The sequence below is a fragment of the Maylandia zebra genome, linkage group LG3, assembly GCF_041146795.1.
Source record: "Maylandia zebra isolate NMK-2024a linkage group LG3, Mzebra_GT3a, whole genome shotgun sequence".
NCBI classification, from domain to species: Eukaryota; Metazoa; Chordata; class Actinopteri; order Cichliformes; family Cichlidae; genus Maylandia; species Maylandia zebra.
In genome coordinates, this window is record NC_135169.1 from 753,407 (window position 1) to 772,662 (window position 19,256).

Consider the following 19,256-nt stretch of genomic DNA (forward strand, 5'->3'; position numbering starts at 1 on the left):
CTTTATGATTTTGGACATCAGAAGCTCCTCCGTTAGTTTTATTGCAGGAGAAGTTGCACCTTCATCTTTAATCCTGGTGGAGTTGTATAACTAACTTGGCAGGTGTTTACATTAAAGTTTTTTACTCTGTGTGTGTGTGTGTGTGTGTGTGTGTGTGTGTGTGTGTGTGTGTGTGTGTGTGCCAGGGTCGGGCAGCAGGACGTGGACATTAAACTGTCGGGTCAGTTCATAAAGGAGATTCACTGCGTTTTTGTCAGTGAGACCAACGAGCAGGGAGAAGGTGAGATTTTTACTCCTTGTATAAACCTGGTCACATGTCTGACACTCTGTTCCCTGATTGGCTGACTCTGCTCTGCTACACTGGTGTTCTGTGTTCAAACAGCTTCATTGTGCAGAGTTTAAGTAGCCTCGGTCCTGTGCTTTGAGCGCCCTCTGCTGGTATAAACTGATCAGCTCCTGAAGTTCACTGCGTGATAACCTGGCCTGAACCACGAGCCGTTCAGTACTTTACAGACACCAGAGAAACATATTCTACTCTTTACCTGGAACTGTTTAACATCTGAAGTTATAAAAGAATAAAAGTACAAACTACAGTTGTAATTATTATTTATTAAAATCCGCTTCATTATTACCACCTGTTGCGTCATAGTTGGCCTATTCTACAGTCTGCTGTCATGGATCTCCTGTACAGTGCTGGAAGTTTTTCTTATTATCAAACGTGGTGTGAGGTTGTAATAATGATGTAGTGAACATATCTGTCAGCAGCCTGCCCTGCTCACTGTGCACAGTTTTTGTTTCTATTATAGGATCTGTATGATGTCATAAAGAGGTCATATCAGTAATATAGCCAGCTGTGAGCACACCTGCAGTCTGTCCTTCAAAGAAAGGAGCTCCAGCAGCTTGTTTCAGACAGAGGGGCTGCTCCCAGGGTGACATAGATAAAGATGATTTTGAACGGTTAGTCATGCCGTGCTGCTGTGGCAGTGTGAGCATAACAGAAATAAAAACATGGATTTGAAAATGCATTTTTAATCAGGTTTGGTTTCCATCACTCCTCAAAATAAGCTCTCTGACATGTTTGAGCAGCAGCTGGGTTTAAAGTCAGACCTGCAGACGGCTGAGTTGATCATTAACATGACTAATGACTCGACTAAGTCACCATGGCAGACAAATGTGCTCTTGAGTTCTGTCACATTACACCTCCTGATTTCACTGGCTTATGTTCATCTTCAAAGACTGAGAGCACACTCAAACCTGTCTGTGAAAGTTTCTTCACAGTTTAAGACAAGAAGGAATAAAAAGGTCCTGCAGTACTTTTCTTTAACACATGATGGCGCCACATGCGCGACGTGTATGATGTGTGGATTTAGAAACCTTGCAGCCAGGACATGTTGATTAGAAAAGTTTGAGTGTGTGTTTCTATATATATTAGCTTCAATTGCGTACTGACACTAAAATATATCATACAAATGTGGTATCACATGGGGCTAATTTGCATAAATGTACAGTAGATTATGAGGGGGAAGGTTCCTGTCTCACCTTAGAAGTCTGGTCTGTGTGTCGGCATTAGATCTTTGTTCTAGGAGCGTGTGTGGAGTCTGAAGCTGTGAAACCTGCAGCTCTGTTTCTGTTTTCATTGAAAGCTTGAAAAACAGCCGTGTGTGTGCTCAGTGAGTGACTCTCTTTCTTCTTCTCTTTCTGTGAAAGCTGCCAGGAAATCTGTCAGGTATTAGTCCCTGTTACTTGTTGTCATGGTGACATCATCCTCATGTTCACGCCCATGTTTCCTGTGCCCACCCTCCAACCTCCCCCCAACCCCAACCTCCCTACACCTGCCCTGCTCACCCTCTGTGTGTGTGTGTGTGTGTGTCTGCTGCTGTTACCCTGAGCGCTGTAGCACAATCCCTGGTTTCGGTGCATGTCTCTATGTGAGACCTCGAGGCCTCTGCAGTTGTGGCCACACCACTTTCAGATCCAGGTCTCTGTCTCTGGATTTTGGATCAACCTTTCTGCTAATGTTACAGGAGGAAGCCCAGATATTAAAGTCTTTGATGAAGCCCCCATAAAACATCCATCACTGCTGCTGATTCCTGCCTTCAGACTGTTTCATGCTCATGAGTCATATCCTCGTGTTTCACAGTTCTGTCTTTCAGTTCTCCTGATGAGTTTTTCTTCCTTTGCTTGGACTCTCTGTGTCTCCCTCTGCAGTGGTGGTCACTCTGGAGCCGTTAGTCGGAGCAGAGACCTACGTTAATGGGAAGCAGATCACAGACGCCGTCATATTAAAACAAGGTACAGAAACACACCCGGCAGCTTTAAACAAACAGGAAGCACCTGCCGTTACACGGCTGCTGCAGCTGTTACATCAGGTTTCCCTTTAGTTTACAGCTTATTATGCATCACGTGAAAAACAAAGAAGGTTTGATCGATGGAGTAAATACACCACCCAAAACCAGCAGCCGGCCTCAGACTCCGCTTCCTGTCTGTTTCCGTCTCTAGGTAACCGCATCGTCATGGGGAAGAACCACGTGTTTCGATTCAACCACCCGGAACAGGCGAGGCTGGAGAGGGAGCGCAGCGCCACGATGGAGCAGCAGGAGGAGCCGGAGGACTGGAACTATGCCCAGAAAGAGCTGCTGGAGAAACAAGGCATCGACATCAAGCTGGAGATGGAGAAGAGGTAGACGTACCTTTACTACACCCTGAAGTTTGGGTTTCAGATAGCATCTCTAGACACACTGTAAACCACGTCAGATATCAGAGCTGTTGCCTGATTACTGATCATCTCATTGGTTGTGTGTGTGTGTGTGTGTGTGTGTGTGTGTGTGTGTGTGTGTGTGTGTGTGTGTGTGTGTGTGTGTGTGTGTGTGTGTGTGTGCGCTGCAGACTGCAGGACGTGGAGACTCAGTACCGTAAAGAGAAGGAGGAGGCTGACTTGCTGCTGGAGCAACACCGACTGGTGAGTTTCTCCTCCACGTGAGCTCGTGTGGTGACCGCTTCTGGTGTTTAACCTTCTCTGTGTGTGCAGTACGCAGACAGCGACAGCGGGGACGACTCGGACAAACGATCCTGTGAGGAAAGCTGGAGGCTCATCTCCTCCCTGAGAGAGAAGCTGCCAGCTAATAAGGTACCAGCTCCTCGAGCTGCTCCTTCATAGCTCCTCATGTAGCTGTGACTTCACATAAAGACCTTAGTGGCTGTTCCCCGGCTCACCTGTGTGTCTGTGTCCAGGTGCAGTCCATAGTAAAGCGCTGCGGTCTGCCCAGCAGCGGTAAGAGGAGGGAGCCCCTGCGAGTCTATCAGATCCCTCAGAGGAGGAGGATCAGCAAAGACCCCAAACGGGTGACCATGGAGGACCTCCGCATGCAGGCCGTCAAAGAGATCTGCTACGAGGTCTCACAAACACACACACGTGATATCAGTGTTTTCTGTCTGGTTTCAGAGGGACAGATAAACATTTTTGAACGTTTTCTAATAGATGCTCCCATATCTGTGCATTCAGGGGCAAAGAATTAAACCTTTACCTTGAAAAATACACTGGACGTGTCCTTTAAACCATTAAACCCTCCTGGAGACGGCTCCAGGTGGGCACTTTAGACTGCTCTGTAGTGTTGGACGTTTTGGTTTAATCCAAGATGCAGTTTACCAAAGATTAAGGACTTACTTAGACAGACTCCCAATTAGTTAGACTCCATTGCTCCAGTCAAACACAACATATGAGTGGTAAATCATGAGAATCATATATGATGCATTTCCCATTAAAGCCAGCATAAGTAGATTGTTACAGACTTTGCTGCGTTACCATAAACTCTGTATAACAGATAATCGTAGCTAATGCCACATTTCCTTTTCCTTTCCACATTTTGAAGCCTCGGCTGTAGCATTTTGCCTGCCACTGTGTTGAGTTCTCAATCCATAGACTGTACGGAGCGTCACACTGACACTGGTATCAGCTAATTAGTGTAAAAAATAAGTCCACTAGAGCTCAGAGTTCTTGGATGGTCTGTAGTACAACTAGTACATACCCATGATACAGTGTGGATTGGTCTGTTCAGCCTGTGTGTGATAAATTATGTGACTGTCTGAAGATATCAAACCAAAACATAGAGAGGCAAATTACAAACCTAAGTGGGTCCAGATTTGCCCATTTTTGTGGGTTCTGTGCAACGCTCAGGCCCTGCTTTACTGTGTAAATACCATTGAAGTCCATTGCTAGGTGGCTGTCAGGCAACCTGACACGTCATAATATATTGTGCACTGTACATTTTATGAGGTGTTTCCGGAGCCTTGATACTAAAAAAGGGTTATTGTAGCCCATTGATATGTGGTTCCAAGGCCATGTGATGATGTCATTGTATCTGATGTAGATAATAACCTGCAGGAACAAGAATCTGTGGACAAATTTGGTGGATTAACAGTAAATCCACCAAATCCAGGGGCAGGGATTGCTCAGTAGGTTGAGTGGTGGCCCCATGATCGGAGGTCGGGGGTTTGAATCCACTAAACGGGTACTATTAGGTATCCCTGAGCAAGGTACCGTCCCTGTCCACTGCTTCACTGAATGAATGGGTTAAATGCAGAGAGGAATTTCCCTATAGAGATCAATAAACTATATATTATTATTACTATTAAATTAACCAGCACAAACAGTCCAGAGGACATTAGAGGAGGAGCATTTTGATGTTTTCTTTTTTCTTCTTCTTTAAACTGTTCCTCTGTGTGTGGCGCCCCCTCAGGTGGCTCTGGGAGACTTCCGTCACTCCCGTCAGGAGATCGAGGCGCTCTCCATCGTTAAAATGAAGGAGCTGTGCCGCATGTACGCCAAGAAGGACACCAACGAGAGGGAGAGCTGGAGGGCCGTGGCCCAGGACGTCTGCGACACTGTGGGCATCGGAGAGGAGAGGAGCCCTGCCGCTGAAGAGGGAGGAGGAGGAGGTGGAGGTGGAGGAGGAGGAAGTGGTGGTAGTGGAGGAGGAGAGACAATGGAAGGTGGAGAGAAGAGAGGCGTGTACGATTTGAAGGCTCACATCGATAAGCTGACAGATATTTTGGAGGTGAGTTATGCTAAGCTTGTTTTGTTCACAACCTGAGGATGGTGCTAGTGGAGCAGAGCTAAACGTGCGCGACTTCTGCAGGAGGTGAAGCTGCAGAACAACATGAAGGACGAGGAGATCAAAGCTCTGAGAGATAGAATGATCAAGATGGAGAGCATCATACCTGTTCAGGTAAGTTCGCACCTCCCGTCAAACCATTGTTGCCTCCTCCAGTGTTAATTTTTGTTTGACTTGTTTCCAGGACGACGACATGAATGGTGAGGGAGGAGAATCCCCTCAGAGAGAGAGAGACGGGGACGTGGACGAAGACGACGACTGCCCCAACCACCCAGAGGTCAGAGTTCAGCGGCTGATGGATGAGGACCCGGCATTCAGGAGAGGGCGGCTCCGCTGGATGAAAAAGGAGCAGCAGCGGCTCCTGAACCTGCAGCAGCAGAACATCACCAAGAAGCTGCGAGGACAGAACCAAAGCCAAGGTGAGCACGGGGGTGTGGCTGTACCGTTATGGCGAAAGTTCCATTAGAAGTCCCCACTATTGATCGTCATCGATAAACCTATCAAATGATCTGGAATTAGTTGAGTCGGTTGCTTGTACTGTGTCCATCTTTTATTTACAGTCTGTGCCCTGACCCCAGCCCTTGCTCCTCCAACTCTTCCAGGTCAGAACACCCCCACTGTCCCGATCCACCTCCCGGGAACCGGTCGCTTCATCCCTCCCCAGGAGTGCAAGCTCAAGTTCCCCTTTAAGAGTAACCCTGCCCACCGGCTGTCCTGGGGACCCGCTAGCGCTGCCCTGCAAGCTCTGGGTCTGGGCGAGGGAGGAGGAGCAGGAACTGATGCTGGTGAGCAGAAGGAGAACAGGGGAGGAGAAGCTACAGGTTCTCCCTCACCTCCGCCTCCCCCACAAGGTCAACTCCCTGGTCTCTTGCCCCTCCCCTTCCCAGCTCAGCCTCCTCGCATGCGCACCCCCAGCCCTCATCGTGCCTGGCAGCAGCGTAACCAGGGCAACCAGGGTGGCTACCACTACAACAACCAGGGCAACAACCAAAACCAGCAACGTCGTTACCGCCGAAACTCCCTGGACAGCTCGCCACAGGGCAACGGGAGCTACGACAATGACCAGCACTTCAGCGGCGGTGGCAACGGTGGTCACCAGGGGCGACCAAGACAGAGGAGGGGGTTTTCCCCTGGGCCAGGGGGGGAGAGAGGAGGAGGAGGCAGAGGAGGAGGAAGCAGAGACGGGGACAGAGACAGAGACGGAGGCTTCCCTTATAATCAACGCCAGCACCATCAGTACCACCACCACCATCCCTACTACAACCCCCACAATGCACCATTCCAACCTGGACCTCACCCTCACCCCCATTACCACAGCCTGCCGCGGTCAGGGGCCCCGGCCCTTCCTGCTGACATGCTACTGGGCATTGTGCCGCCGCCAGGGGTGTGGGCTTTCAACACTCCGCCCAGGATGAGGCGGCAGTTCAGCGCACCGGACCTCAAAAACAACAACAACAATAACAACAAGGAGACACCGATCTGACCTCTGACCTCCTGAACATGGAGGCTCCTGATTGACTGCGGGACATGGGGTGATCCTGATGCTGTAGAGAATCGGCTGAGAGTGTGGTTGTGTGTGCACGTGTGTGCATTTGAGCACTTTTACACACCCTGTATCCTCTGTCCTGCTGTGCGTGTGTTTGTGAAGCTTTTAGCTTAGCACAGGTGAGCTGTTAGCAATGCTGACGTGCAAAAATTGAATTTCAATTTGTTTTATTCTATTTTATGGAGTTTGTCGTTCTGTCAGACTTTGATCACGTAATGATTTAGCTTTTTTTTTCTTTTTTAAATTTCACCGATGGCTGATGTTCGGGCGTTGATCACTGTGTTAACGAGGTGCCTTAAAGCCGACATGTCTGCTGGTGAAGCTAATTTTGTTTTAAAGATAAAGGACGTCAGTTAGCAGGGTGGTGTTTTTGTGTTTGATGAGGGTTTTTTTTTAGCTTTTAGTGCTAGCAGGTGAAGAATAGGTGAAATTGTGAGCTTCGCCTAGCCTACGCTGCATTCAAGTTCCATGGGAATTACAGATTGTACAGCTTGTTAAACTCACTTCAACCCTCAAACTGATGATTAGGAATTTAATCAGAAACAGTAAACTTGTATTTACATCTTCTCCCATGTGATTTGAATGCAGCATCGCTGAGTGCTACAAACCAAAGAAAGCGGCTGTGCGGCACTTGCTAGTCAGGGTAAAAGCGTCAGTGCAGGAATAATAAGTGCCAATGGGGCATTTGCAAAAACAGCAAAACAAAAATGGAGAAGTTGAGGGTGAGAACGGCGAGTGTAAATGGGCCCCTGAGGAAGAAGAGGTGCAGAGAGGAGTAGTAGTAGGTGCTGCGCTTGTCTTACCTGTCAGATGTTTGTTTTTAAGAGCTGTGTGTGTATATTTGAAATGTTAAATCTGATTTTTAAACACGTGAAATGTCCTGACGGTAGGTTCACCGTCTCTGGCAATCGTGGGAAATGCAAGTGATGCGTAACACATGATGATGTCCCAAGGTGGGAGTTGATGTTGGAGCTCAGAGACATAATCATGAAGGGATGGATTTGTTTATGTAGGGCTAGATAAGCAAGGAATTCTGGGAGATGTATTGAGAAGGAGAAGGTTTTGAGGGAGAGAAGAAGCTGATATACAGTAAGCGTTTTGTTTTTGAAGAAGTAACAGACACTACAGCATGTCAGGTGTGATACAAGATTCCTGCTGTAAGGATGTGACACTTTTTACATTATATCCAATTCAAGAAGGATGGGAAAATTCACTGCTGCCTTCCTGGCACGTAGGGATCCTGGAAATTGTGGCCTCCACCTGTTTCAGGTTGCTTTTAATTTCTTCTCTTTTTCAAACATGACATTTACACACACATATTTTTGCTGGTGTTGTGTTCACTTCACATCTTTAAGATAGGAAACAAATTTCCAGCTTCCTGCGTCACAGCGAACGCAGCGTTTTATGTGCGTTTTATTCGCACTGAATTAATGAAGACAAGTTTACTGCCAAGAGGGGCTGGGAGAGTTGGCGATACTGCGCACACTCCACCCACTCAAAGCAGAGGATTCTGGGAGTTAACAAGTGGAGCAACTATGAGCTCTGTGGCTTTTAAGGCTTTTTTCATAAAAAGGTTAGAACCAACCAATGGCAGCGCTCCTTCCTGCTGCAAGAGGGAGTCAGTGCCATGACGATGACGATAATTATGATGAAAATGAAAGTGATTGCAGTTGGCCTGAGAAGCATGATGTCAGCAGAATCTCTGGAATTGACCAATCACAGGACAATCTCTAAACCTGCTTCCACTGCCGGGCCTGATGGGAAAATTAGTTTTTTAATTATTATTTTTATTTTTTAGATTTTTTTCCAGCTTGGGCCTCCGATTGGCTGTTTGTTTTTCATTTGTGTATCACATCATGTACTGCGTATTTTAACCAACCTCCATGTTTGACCTTTGGTTTATGATGTCATCAGTCATCATCACTTATTAATATAATTATCCTAAAGTTATACGTGTCATTAATATTTGGTTATTGTGGATGCTGCTAAAGGGAGTTTCTTTGCCCTCACGCAAACCGTTGAGTTAGTGTATGTGTTTGTGTATGTTGAGTGTGTGTGTGTTGGGCATCTGTTTGTGTGTTTGTGGGTTAACTTAGAATCAAACAGTAAAGTTTGTTTTACTTCATAAAGCTGATTTTAGTCATTATTCTTTTTCTTTGGTTAGTTTTGTTGTTTTTTGAGGTGGAATGGGGGAGGGACTTGGAGGGGGTGGGGTGTTGCCATAGCAGCCATGACTCGGCAGAATTCCAGAACATTCTAGAACTCCCCTCACTGACAGGCTGTGCCCATTCCCTGCACCTCTGCTCTAATCATGACCTCAGAATCTGTGACATTACGGCGTGTTATCGCTTCAGAACTCGAAACACGGATATGGATATGATGACATCATGGTGTAGCCCTCTTCCTGTTGGCCCAGACCCCCTCAGTTGCTTTTTTGTTATTGTTGTTGTTTTCTCTCTGTATGTGTTGGGTTGTCTTTTGTTGTTGTTTTGGTTGTATCAGGAACCAATCTCAGGCTCTACCTGCAGACAACATGATGGCAATAAACTGTCTCCAAGATTCAAAATAAGACTCACTTCTTGTGTTTTTATTGGGTCTTCATCCATGAAGGATGGCTATGGAAGCTGAGAGGTGTCAGTGCATTCAAACACCCCCCTGCCCAAAACAAAACATTAATGTGGGTGTAGTTTCCAGGGGCCCGTTCTTCGTACCTCGCTAAGTAAGTTAGCTGGATTAGATTGTTGACGATTTCGCGTGATCCTGGATCGTTCGGTTCCCCGAAGCTCATCCGGGACTTGCTGTCATAGCAACAGAGCCGTAAGCGTAAACCTGCTCTGGAGCAGGTTCACTTTATGTAAACAGGATTAGATCGCGGCCACGCAGGTATGTCCGCTTCATTTATACGAAAGCAACAGCGATATTCCACCACTGTTTCACCATAAATAAATAACATCAATGTAACTAAAGATAATGCAGCACTTGATCCTTGTATTGATTCCATACAGATACATACAGGTCATTTCCTAAAAAAGGGAAATGTACTATTAACATTCTATTACATGTATGTGATTATTTCAGATGTAATTCATATTTCAGAGTAGTAATTGTAAATCACTTCATGTAATCAAGATGAGAGACCACGGCTATAAAAGCGAAGGTGGATTTGGGAAGCCTGTCGCAGCCATGTCCTGTCCGTATACGCGACCAACCCATTGCAGAAGGTGCAAGATTGATAAGGAGAGTTTTCAGAATCCAGCATATATTGCGGGATAGACAGGATCCTTTAGCTCAGCGCGACAGTGTGCTCATAGAGAGATATCGATTTTCCCGTGAGGGTATTATTTACTTAACCAACTTGTTGATGAGGGGGTGCAGGACCACCACCTGTCTTTTTTTTGCTGTTGTTAAATGATTTCCATGACAAAAATGAGCCTGCTGTTTACTGGTCAAGATCCACTGCCTGTTTGAGAAAATAACTTTTCCTATTAGTTTGTTGTAGTAAGTGAAAATTGTTAAGTAATAACCCAGAAGTTTAATTTATGGATGGCAACAATGTGTTTTTCCAGGGTGCAAACAAGTTTCCCCATTTAAGAGTTGCTTTAAATGAGTCCTAGAATAGAAATGACAACTCAGATAGAATCGAAACGACAAAGCGGAAAGTATTTTTCGTTGCAAAGATCACAAGCAAAAAGAGCTGTACATTTATGCATTTTTTGTGTGCGTAATGTGACGTAGAATTCATCTGTATGTTAATTATTTTCCCTTTAAGGCAATGTCACAGTGGCAGTGGACTAAACACAGTCGCTCTTAGGGGATTCCCAAGAGGGGTTTCAGACCAGATGGCATATAGAAATTTTCCATTGAATTCTGGATTTACATCAGGGTCTCTTCCCAGGTAGCACTTAATGCATTTATATGAATTTAAAAAAAATGCAACCTAATATAAAAACATGATAACGGAACAGCAGCTGCCAGTCAGAAGCAGGAACCTTTACCTGGAACAAAAAACACTAGTTTAGATCAATGCATCTTTGTATTCTCTTGTAAAACAAGCTTTTTCAGGTGTATCTTCCAATCTGCAGTAGTGTTTATCATGTTGGCTGATGGCTGCTTTGTTAGAAGTCAAATCCATGTGCTTTAAATTTGAGTCCCAAACTCACAAATTCTATTTTTTTTTTCAGTGTAACACTGTTTTTCATTTTAACTAAATTGAAGTCAATTCTATCAACCACTCCAGCTTTTCCTGTAGCTCCAGAAACTACCTGAGAATCTCTGTTCTCTGTTGTGAAACCAAAGGTTCCTCGGTTTACCCTGGGGTCTCTTCCTTTCCTGTCTGGAAAATCACCAATTGGAGGTGCCCAGGAGGCAACCGAACCACTTGGCCAAATCACCTCAACCTCACCTGCACCTCCGTGCAGTATCCTGGCTGTTTTCTTTCAATGGACCAGGGAGGTGGACCCCATCCAGAAACGTTGGCGTTATGGATGCAGATCCAGCTTAGAAAGTTACAGGGTCAAGCTTGATGAAGAGGCCAGGTGAACAATGTTCATGTTCTTTAGCTCCCTGCAAAACTATGTTACATTTGGGCCTGATACAGCTACTGAAGTGAGTGTATGAATGTGTTTGTGAATGGGTGAATAAGGCCTGTATTAGTCAATTTGCCTTTTAGTAGACACAGGCCTCATAGCCATAAATGCTGACAGCATTTTTACCTATTTAATACTGCAGAATGGCCTCTTCAGTTTTCTACAGCTTCAACTATTCATAGATTCACATAAATGAAGCGTAGTGTTATGCATACTGGTAAGGTTGGGTTGCCTCTATTTTAAAAACTCAATTTTCTTTGTTGCCAGGTTGACATGTCTTTGTTAAAGTATGTTAACAGCGGTCACAAAGTATCCTTCTATCCATTGAGCCATCATCTTTTCCTTGTCCAGTGTTGGGTATTCACAATGTCCTGACAACCTAAAATGGCACAATTTGACACTCAGGAGGAGCAGCTCTACTCCGAGGCTACATCAGTACTGCCTTTGGGATAGATGTGGAGAAGACTTTCTCCTTTGCTTACATGGAGGAGACGTTGTTCATTGCAGCCATACACTGTGTTTATTCACTGTGTTTATTCACTTTAGCAGATCCAACTTTATTTCAGCGAAGTTTCAAATGTAACACGCCTTATTTTTTCACGCCGCATCAGTTGGATTTAACTGAAACAGAGACCGCTTGACTCAACAGATTTCCTGCAGTAACCCACACATCAGTGCTGGCAGCTCTGCTGTCAGAATGCTTCAGAACATCCTTATCGACTCTGGTTCACAACAGCAGGAAGTTTGAACATGCAAGTAAACATTATGTGAAACACTCAAAGAGGAAGCTGTCGAGAAGACATGAAAAAATCGAAACACACATGCCGTGAGGCTGGAGAGTCAAACATACACAATCTGTCAACTGAACAGTTATCACACTTCCTGCTTCAGTAGCTGTCAGTCAAAACACACACACACGTACACAGGAAGTGCTCACTTCCTGTTCTACCAGGCATCTCCTCCTTCACTTTCTCCATCTCTTCTCTAAGACTGAGACATACCGACAGTCTCTGAGAGTCTCAGTGAAGATGCGGCACCTCCTCCTCCTTCTCATCCTCCTGTCCTGTGTTCCCATGGGAGTAGCAGTGGCCGGTTGCCGCAGTGACCGGGACAAGGACCACCGGCCCAGGGAGAACTGCACAGCAGCCGGCTTCAGCGACATCGCAGTGGGGCTTGAACCCACGACAATGGTAATGCCACAAACCACAGGAAGTCAAGTGTGAAGGAAATAACTCCGTTTAATTTAAAAAAAAAAACTGTGAGTGTGAAATTATATTTATAGTTTAATTCTGTAATTAGATTAAACCATTTTAAGACATCAAATTTAATTTAAACAAATTAGAATGATGATGAATGAGTTAAAAACATGTGACTAATAAATAAACATGTTTATTATGACAAACATAAATCCTTCGAGGAGCTTTTTTATTTTTATTATTATTTTTTATTGTAATTGGCTTGAAGTTTATCTTTAAAACAGAAATTTCAGAATGAGCGGAGTTTAATTAATTTCTGCAGAGAAATGTCTTTCTTACAACTGCTTAAACTAGTAATATACTAATGATGACGAATTAACATTTAGTGAATAGAAAAGATACACCTGTAAATATTAATATTAATTTGATAAAGTAGAAAAACTGACAAAGGACATGAATGAAAATTTAGGAAGTTGAACAGACTTTAAAAACCAGCAGCATTCTGAGAATTTACAGTAATAAGCAGCACAGTAAGCAACCTTATAACACATTTTAGGTTCCGTTATCCATATCCATGAACCTGGCATCCATTTTTTGTAATTTGTTACACCAGTACATTATAAGTAGGTATTTTATTCGGTGAGCATGTTTTACTTTCCCAATAAATACACAGGATTTACTAAAATGTAAAACCCAAATATTGAAGGCCTGCTTAATGTGACTTAGTTTCTCGTAATTACAATATTTATGAAGAAATTCTTGTCTTGCTCTTTACTTTTTAATATCTTTGTTTTGACAAACTGACCATTTTGGATCTTTGTCAAGAACTAAATGATTATCTGGGATTTGCAGACTTTCCGCTGTGACAACTGCAGCTAAGACTGACAGCCAATATCAAAAACGTTTAGCTAATCTCTCCATGCAGCTAGACAATTACCATACACTTACACAGCTAAACACTCTTTATTTTAACACATGCAGTGAGGAAAATGAGAAAATTTTGTTTAAAGTGTTGAAAAAAAAGTTTAAATCCCATAATGGATCAAGTGTTTGACTGACAGGAGGAGACCAAAGCAGAGACACAAATTTCCTGTTTAAGAGATGACACTTTACAGGAAACCACCACAGCTCTAAAGGCTTCCACATTTTCTGTCTATCTTTAGATCCTGTTGTTTCCCAGTAACCTGTTCTCCAGTCTGTCCTGGTCCTCCTTCCAGGTCTTCCCAGAGATCTATGAGATCGACCTCACAGGAAACAAGGTTTCTGTCTGCTTGTACAGTGGCCACAAAGTCAACAGTGGTTGTAAATGAATCTTAGAAAACATGAAGTTAGTCAGCTTCTAATACAAAGGGATGTTTTGTTGTCCAGGTTCCAGAGGTAATCCCGACTGCTAGTCCCATTCTCCCCACACTTAGTGTCCTCAGGCTGGGATCAAACCGTCTGACCTCCCTCCCTGACGGCTCCTTCTCTGCCTGCCCAGGTCTGACTGAACTCTACCTGGAAAACAACGCTATCAACTCTCTGAGTGATCACACCTTTTCTGGACTCACTAAGCTGGAGGTCAGTATGTGCAAAATCATAAAGGAGGTTTAGAAAATACAGACAGTCAGTGTCATGTCATCAACACTTGAGAATTGAAGGTAGTGAGAAACATAGCTGATAAGATTCAAGAAGTAAGAGTGTAGCAAAGTGGTCCTTGGCTCCCTTTCATTATGGCCAAAACTTGATTGGACTTGAAGTCATTCATTTCCACTCACCAGCTAATGTGTTAAATACACACATTCAACTGCTTGTTAATACAATTATAGAATCAGCCAATCACATGGCAGAAACTTGATCCATTTAGATCTGTATGGTCAGAATCAGCAAAATCAGCAGGATAACATGCCATGTCTCAAGTCTCAGATCATCTCAAGCTGGTTCCTTGAACATGTGAATGAGTTCACTCTACTCATATGGTCCCCACTGTCATCATATGTAATGCCAGTAGAGACTCTTTGGGATGTATTGGAACTGGAGAGTCACCTCATGGATAAACAGCTGAGAAATCTGCAGCAACTGTGTGATGCTCTCTTTTTAATTGGACCAAAATCTCTGAGGAATGTTTCCAGAACCTTGTTGAATCCATGCAATGAAGAATTAAAGCAACTCTGAAGGCAAAACGTGATATAAGAGGGGTACAAAGTATAAAATTGATTTCTGGTGTGAGTGTCCACGTGTGGATTATTTTCTTTTAAATAAACTTTTTGTGTATTTAGACTCAAACCAGTAGAAAGTGCATTCATGTAAATTAATATACAGAAGAAAATTGAGCAAGTTGATTTTTTTGTGGTTCAGGTGCATCAATCAGCTGATTTTTTGATTTTTTTTTTTGTATTTCAGTAGCTTCAATGTCACATTTTTTTTTCTTTATTTCCCTCTAGATCCTGGACCTGTCATCTAATCACATCAAGGTGCTTCCTCAAAGTATGCTTCACCCCCTCCCAGCCATAGAAACTCTCTACCTGGAGAAAAACAAGGTGGGAAATACACACCAAGGAGTATGTGAATACAAGTTTAAACCTTCTCTCAGCTGCAGCCACTCATGGCACAGCAGTTATTTGTCTCTAAAATTGTTAAAGTTTCTGTTCCATTACAGATCAGCATGATGCCCGATGAATGGTTCAGCCAAAAGGAGGAGGTACCTTATCTCTACCTCTCAGCCAATCCCTGGTCATGCACCTGCTCCCTTGGTTATTTGCGCAGGTACCTTGATGGCTATGAATACAACGTCTATGTGCGGGATGGTCCTGATATCAAGATTGATGTAGAAAGCGTGGTATGTACTACAAACAGAAAAATTAAACAAATACAGACACATCTAAAAGAACACAAAGACTGTGGGCATTTTTGGTTCTGCACAGTTGCTATTAACTTTTTAAAATCCAACAAGTCACTGGTAAACCACTTAGGGTTTAGGTTATAGAGGCTACTAAACATAGTTTCTGAAACTTACCTTTCAAATCAAGCTGCTCACATTTTGGCCTTACAGTTTTTTCTGTTTGGACATTTCTATATAAAGATGTGTTTGAGTGTGGTGGGGTCATCGGTAATGGTGGAGATTATATATATTAAAACTATACCTGAAGTATTTTTAAATGGTCGCTGTCTTTTTAGGTGTGTGACTCTCCCCAGCGGCACAAAGGTACACCTGTAACAAGTCTGGAAGAATCCGATCTGTGTTCAGCATCTGGTCCACGAGGAGATTTCTACCAGCCAACTACTCAGTACTCTTTTTATCCATCAACTTCTCCTCCAGACACAGCTCCTTCTACTTCTTCTCCTCTCGATTCCACAACATTTGTAGATTTATACACAATGCACACAACAATCAGAAGGTCCTGGCATGAAGCTATCACCAGCCTTATTGAATGGTCAGAGTATTCACACAAAGAGACAACAACAGAAACAACAGTTGGGTTTCATGACTTGACCACTCATTCTACTACTTCTACTGCCAGACATTTGACTAAAACTCAAACAACACCTGTTGAAACAACCACAACTATTGCTGTAACTACAACACTGCCAACAACAACAATGAACATAGTCACAACCACCACCATTGAGGCTACCACAGCCTCTGAGGCACTCACCACCACCACTAAATCCAGCCCCGATGAAAAACAGGAACGTGAAAAATCTATTTCTTCCAGGCCTGCAGGGGTGTTCTGCATTTGGCTTTTTGCGGGCTGCCTGGTGCTCTGTGTGGCATCAGCTGCATGTATATTGGCAACTTTAGCTAGTATGGCCATCTGGTACAGGAGAGTGTATAAGCCTCTATGTTTGCGGTTAGCGAGGAGAAGAGGAGGAAGTGAAGGACTGATGCTTTTAACATACAACAGGGTGGAAGGGAAGGGAGTGGGAGGTGAAGGAGTAATGGCGCTTTATCGCTCTGTTCTTTTGGTCCACAGAGAGGCAGGAGAAGGTATGCAAAGTGAAGATGTAGGTGAAGGAGGGGAAGGAGACAGGAAACAAGGACAGCTTGTCATTCTAAAACCTGCAGGTGGAGAAGCAACAAGGGAGGAAGAAGGAGAAAGAAATGGGAAGGAGGAGCGAGCAGTATATAAGAAGACTTTGTACCGTCTGTTAAGCAAAGAGGAGGAGATAGAGGGATGGAGGGATGTGGTGGAGGAGTGCAGAGTGTCTGAAGAAGATGGAGGTCAAAAAGGATATCGGGGGATAGAAAGAGAGAGGAGCAGAGGTGGAGAAGGAGTGTCCAAAAAGCGCTACAGTGTGATTCTGAGGGAGGAGAGACAGGATGTGGGGGGCGGTAAAGAAGAGCTGGACTGGGTGGTGGGAGGGTGGGAAGTGAAACGAGGAGGGGCGGAGACAGAAGAAGAGCCAAGGAGCAGCTGGGGGGAGTGGCTGGCACACTATTTACCCAGCATGCCGTGGGGAGTTACCACACCTCCTGAGGCCGAGGCAGCCCTCTGATGTCATCAGTGGAAAAGAACCTCTAGTGCTTTGAAAAACTTGTATGCTAAATCAACTGATACTTGAAATATTCAAGTTTTTATTTACTTTAAGTCCCCTTCTCCACTCCTGTAGCTCAGTCCAATTCTTACGTTCATTTTTCAGGTCTTCAGTGTGCATTTTTATGCTGATGACATCATCTTTTTTTGCCATCTGACTAAAAATACTAAAAGAAGGCTGGAGCCTATCCCAGATGTCATGGCAGCACGGTGGCACGGTGGTTAGCACTGTTGCCGCACAGCAAGAAGGTCCTGAGTTCAATTCCACCGTCAGGCCGGGGTCTTTCTGTGTGGAGTTTGCATGTTCTCCCCGTGTCTGCGTGGGTTCCCTCCGGGTACTCCGGCTTCCTCCCACCATCCAAAGACATGCAGCTTGTGGGGATAGGTTAGATTGGATAATCCAAATTTCCACGAGGTGTGAATGGTTGTCTGTCCCTGTGTATTGGCCCTCTGGGCCTTCTTATTTGGCTAGCATGCAAAAAGACCTACAGATCTTTAACATTAACCTCACCTTGCTTAAAAAGAACAGCTTGATTCATCTTTAAACCATTATTATACAATTCACTGTACTGTTGCCAAAATGAGAAATTAATTAGAGATGTCAAACATACAATGAAAAGGGTCAAATGAGGTTCAAAAGTGAAAGCTCAGTAGATGAAAAGCACTTTGACGTTATTTGAATGTCATTTTAATGAATATGTATTTGTACAACTGCAACTTGAGCCATAACATACATACAGTACAGTAATATACTGTTGAACAAATCACCATACCATTTATCTTCGTGGTAAAATTGTTAGACTCTATAACCTCCAGGCCAATAAAGATAAGCTCACCATGTGCCACAAGATGGAATAAAAGTCCTTTAACGTGTGAACATTGCATCGCCGTCTGACCACAGGAACTATCAAATATTGATGTAATCTACTGAAAAGAATGAAAATAATTCATAAATAAAAATACATAAAAATGTTTATTAATGTTATGCAATTATTATGTATACACGACTCCAGAATTGTTTATTTGTCTTAAAATCATGTAATAAAGACATCATGTTATGGTTTAAAAGTGATCTTTATTTAGTCTGAGATCTTATGGCTGTATGAGAGCTACAGCAAACGTAGCTTTGAAACTGGGTCAACTACTCAGCGGTATCGGTGATTTCCAGTTTGTTGTTGCTGCTGTTTAAAAGCATTACAAAATGTAATTGCACAAGACCACCAGATTCAGCCCTATAATTTTTGTAAAGGGATAATATTGTCATTAATGTCATCCAGAATGTATCAGCAGTCCTGTTTGGTCTTTTATGAAGCCTTATTTGTTTAGGTTATCAAGATCTTTATCATCTTTAGTGAAGTCAGAGCTGAAACATATGAAATCAGACATTAGTGGAGAATATATATAAAGCGCCTTGAGGCGACTGCTGTTGTGCTGTTGGCGTTGCAGATTTTATATAAATAAAATTGAAAAAACAAAAAGAAAGAAGAATAGTTTCTCTCCACAGTGAACATTCAGAGTATGTTGGATGTGTGGAAAGCTTCCTCACATTGGTCTCAGCTGTAGGGTTTGAACACAGAGTTCATTAGTTCTCTTTGCATTCAGAACATGTGATCACACTGCTGGTGTTTCTGGGGTTTCTCTGCAGTGTAATGTTTTCAGTAGCCGCCTGTGACTTTTTCATGGTGCAGATGTAAGTAAAGCAGTACCGTTTTTGAGCAACGTTTTATAGTTTGTCTGCTACCTAATGCACAGTTACCATCCCAGAGAGAGACAGAGGAAAAACTCATCAATGTGGGAGATCTAGAAAGATGTAAGAAGGACAGGACAAGAGTGGAAGACGAGAGTTTATTTTTAGAATGAACTACTCAGTGACATCTGATGAAGTGGATTCTTTTTTTTTAGTTTTTGTGCAGTATCTTGTAAAATAAATTCTTCCAAGTTTTGGCGATCATGGAACAAAGTAAAATAAGAAACTAGTCGGATTTCTTCACTTGCAGAAAAGATCTGCAAGTAAAGAAAAGATTGTTGTTTCTGGTTCCAGTTTCAAGTGAGGATGCCTGAGCTTTGACAAAATAGCAATATCTGATACCTCGATTTATAAAGACATATTTTACATTTGTATTGTTCTTTTTTTAAAGTTTAATCTTATAAATTAATTACTTAAATAATATAAAAATATGAGATTAATAATGAACAGATAGCAGTTATGTTTTGTAACAGTAAATTAATATTTACTAAAATCTAAGTCAGAGTCAGTTTTTTAGCACTGGTTATGGCCAGGAGGAGTGAAGGCAGCTTATTGA

At 43.4% G+C, this 19,256-nt stretch overlaps 2 protein-coding genes across 4 annotated transcripts in view; both read left to right on the forward strand.

Annotated features, from left to right (window-relative positions):
• The window catches only part of LOC101481352 (kinesin-like protein KIF1C), a 32,023-nt gene extending 22,797 nt beyond the window's left edge, over positions 1–9,226 (forward strand). Inside the window, exons 19-28 of one of the 3 annotated variants that reach the window (XM_004574884.4) lie at positions 186–280; positions 2,209–2,292; positions 2,500–2,680; positions 2,887–2,959; positions 3,029–3,127; positions 3,232–3,393; positions 4,737–5,054; positions 5,136–5,225; positions 5,296–5,530; positions 5,672–9,226. In XM_004574884.4, the coding sequence (XP_004574941.2) occupies positions 186–280; positions 2,209–2,292; positions 2,500–2,680; positions 2,887–2,959; positions 3,029–3,127; positions 3,232–3,393; positions 4,737–5,054; positions 5,136–5,225; positions 5,296–5,530; positions 5,672–6,594 (2,260 nt within the window). In that variant the 3' untranslated portion in view covers positions 6,595–9,226. The remainder of the gene's footprint in view (positions 1–185; positions 281–2,208; positions 2,293–2,499; positions 2,681–2,886; positions 2,960–3,028; positions 3,128–3,231; positions 3,394–4,736; positions 5,055–5,135; positions 5,226–5,295; positions 5,531–5,671) is intronic. The other 2 variants (XM_076878249.1, XM_004574885.4) reach the window with 2 other exon arrangements.
• A 2,271-nt stretch (positions 9,227–11,497) lies between these two features.
• Positions 11,498–17,927, forward strand: gp1ba (glycoprotein Ib platelet subunit alpha). Its single transcript, XM_004574886.4, has 6 exons — positions 11,498–12,433; positions 13,603–13,698; positions 13,808–13,999; positions 14,863–14,958; positions 15,078–15,257; positions 15,596–17,927. Exons 1-6 carry the CDS (start codon positions 12,272–12,274, stop codon positions 16,913–16,915), a joined length of 2,046 nt encoding a protein of 681 aa, XP_004574943.2. The 5' UTR covers positions 11,498–12,271; the 3' UTR covers positions 16,916–17,927.
• Positions 17,928–19,256: the final 1,329 nt, after the last annotated feature.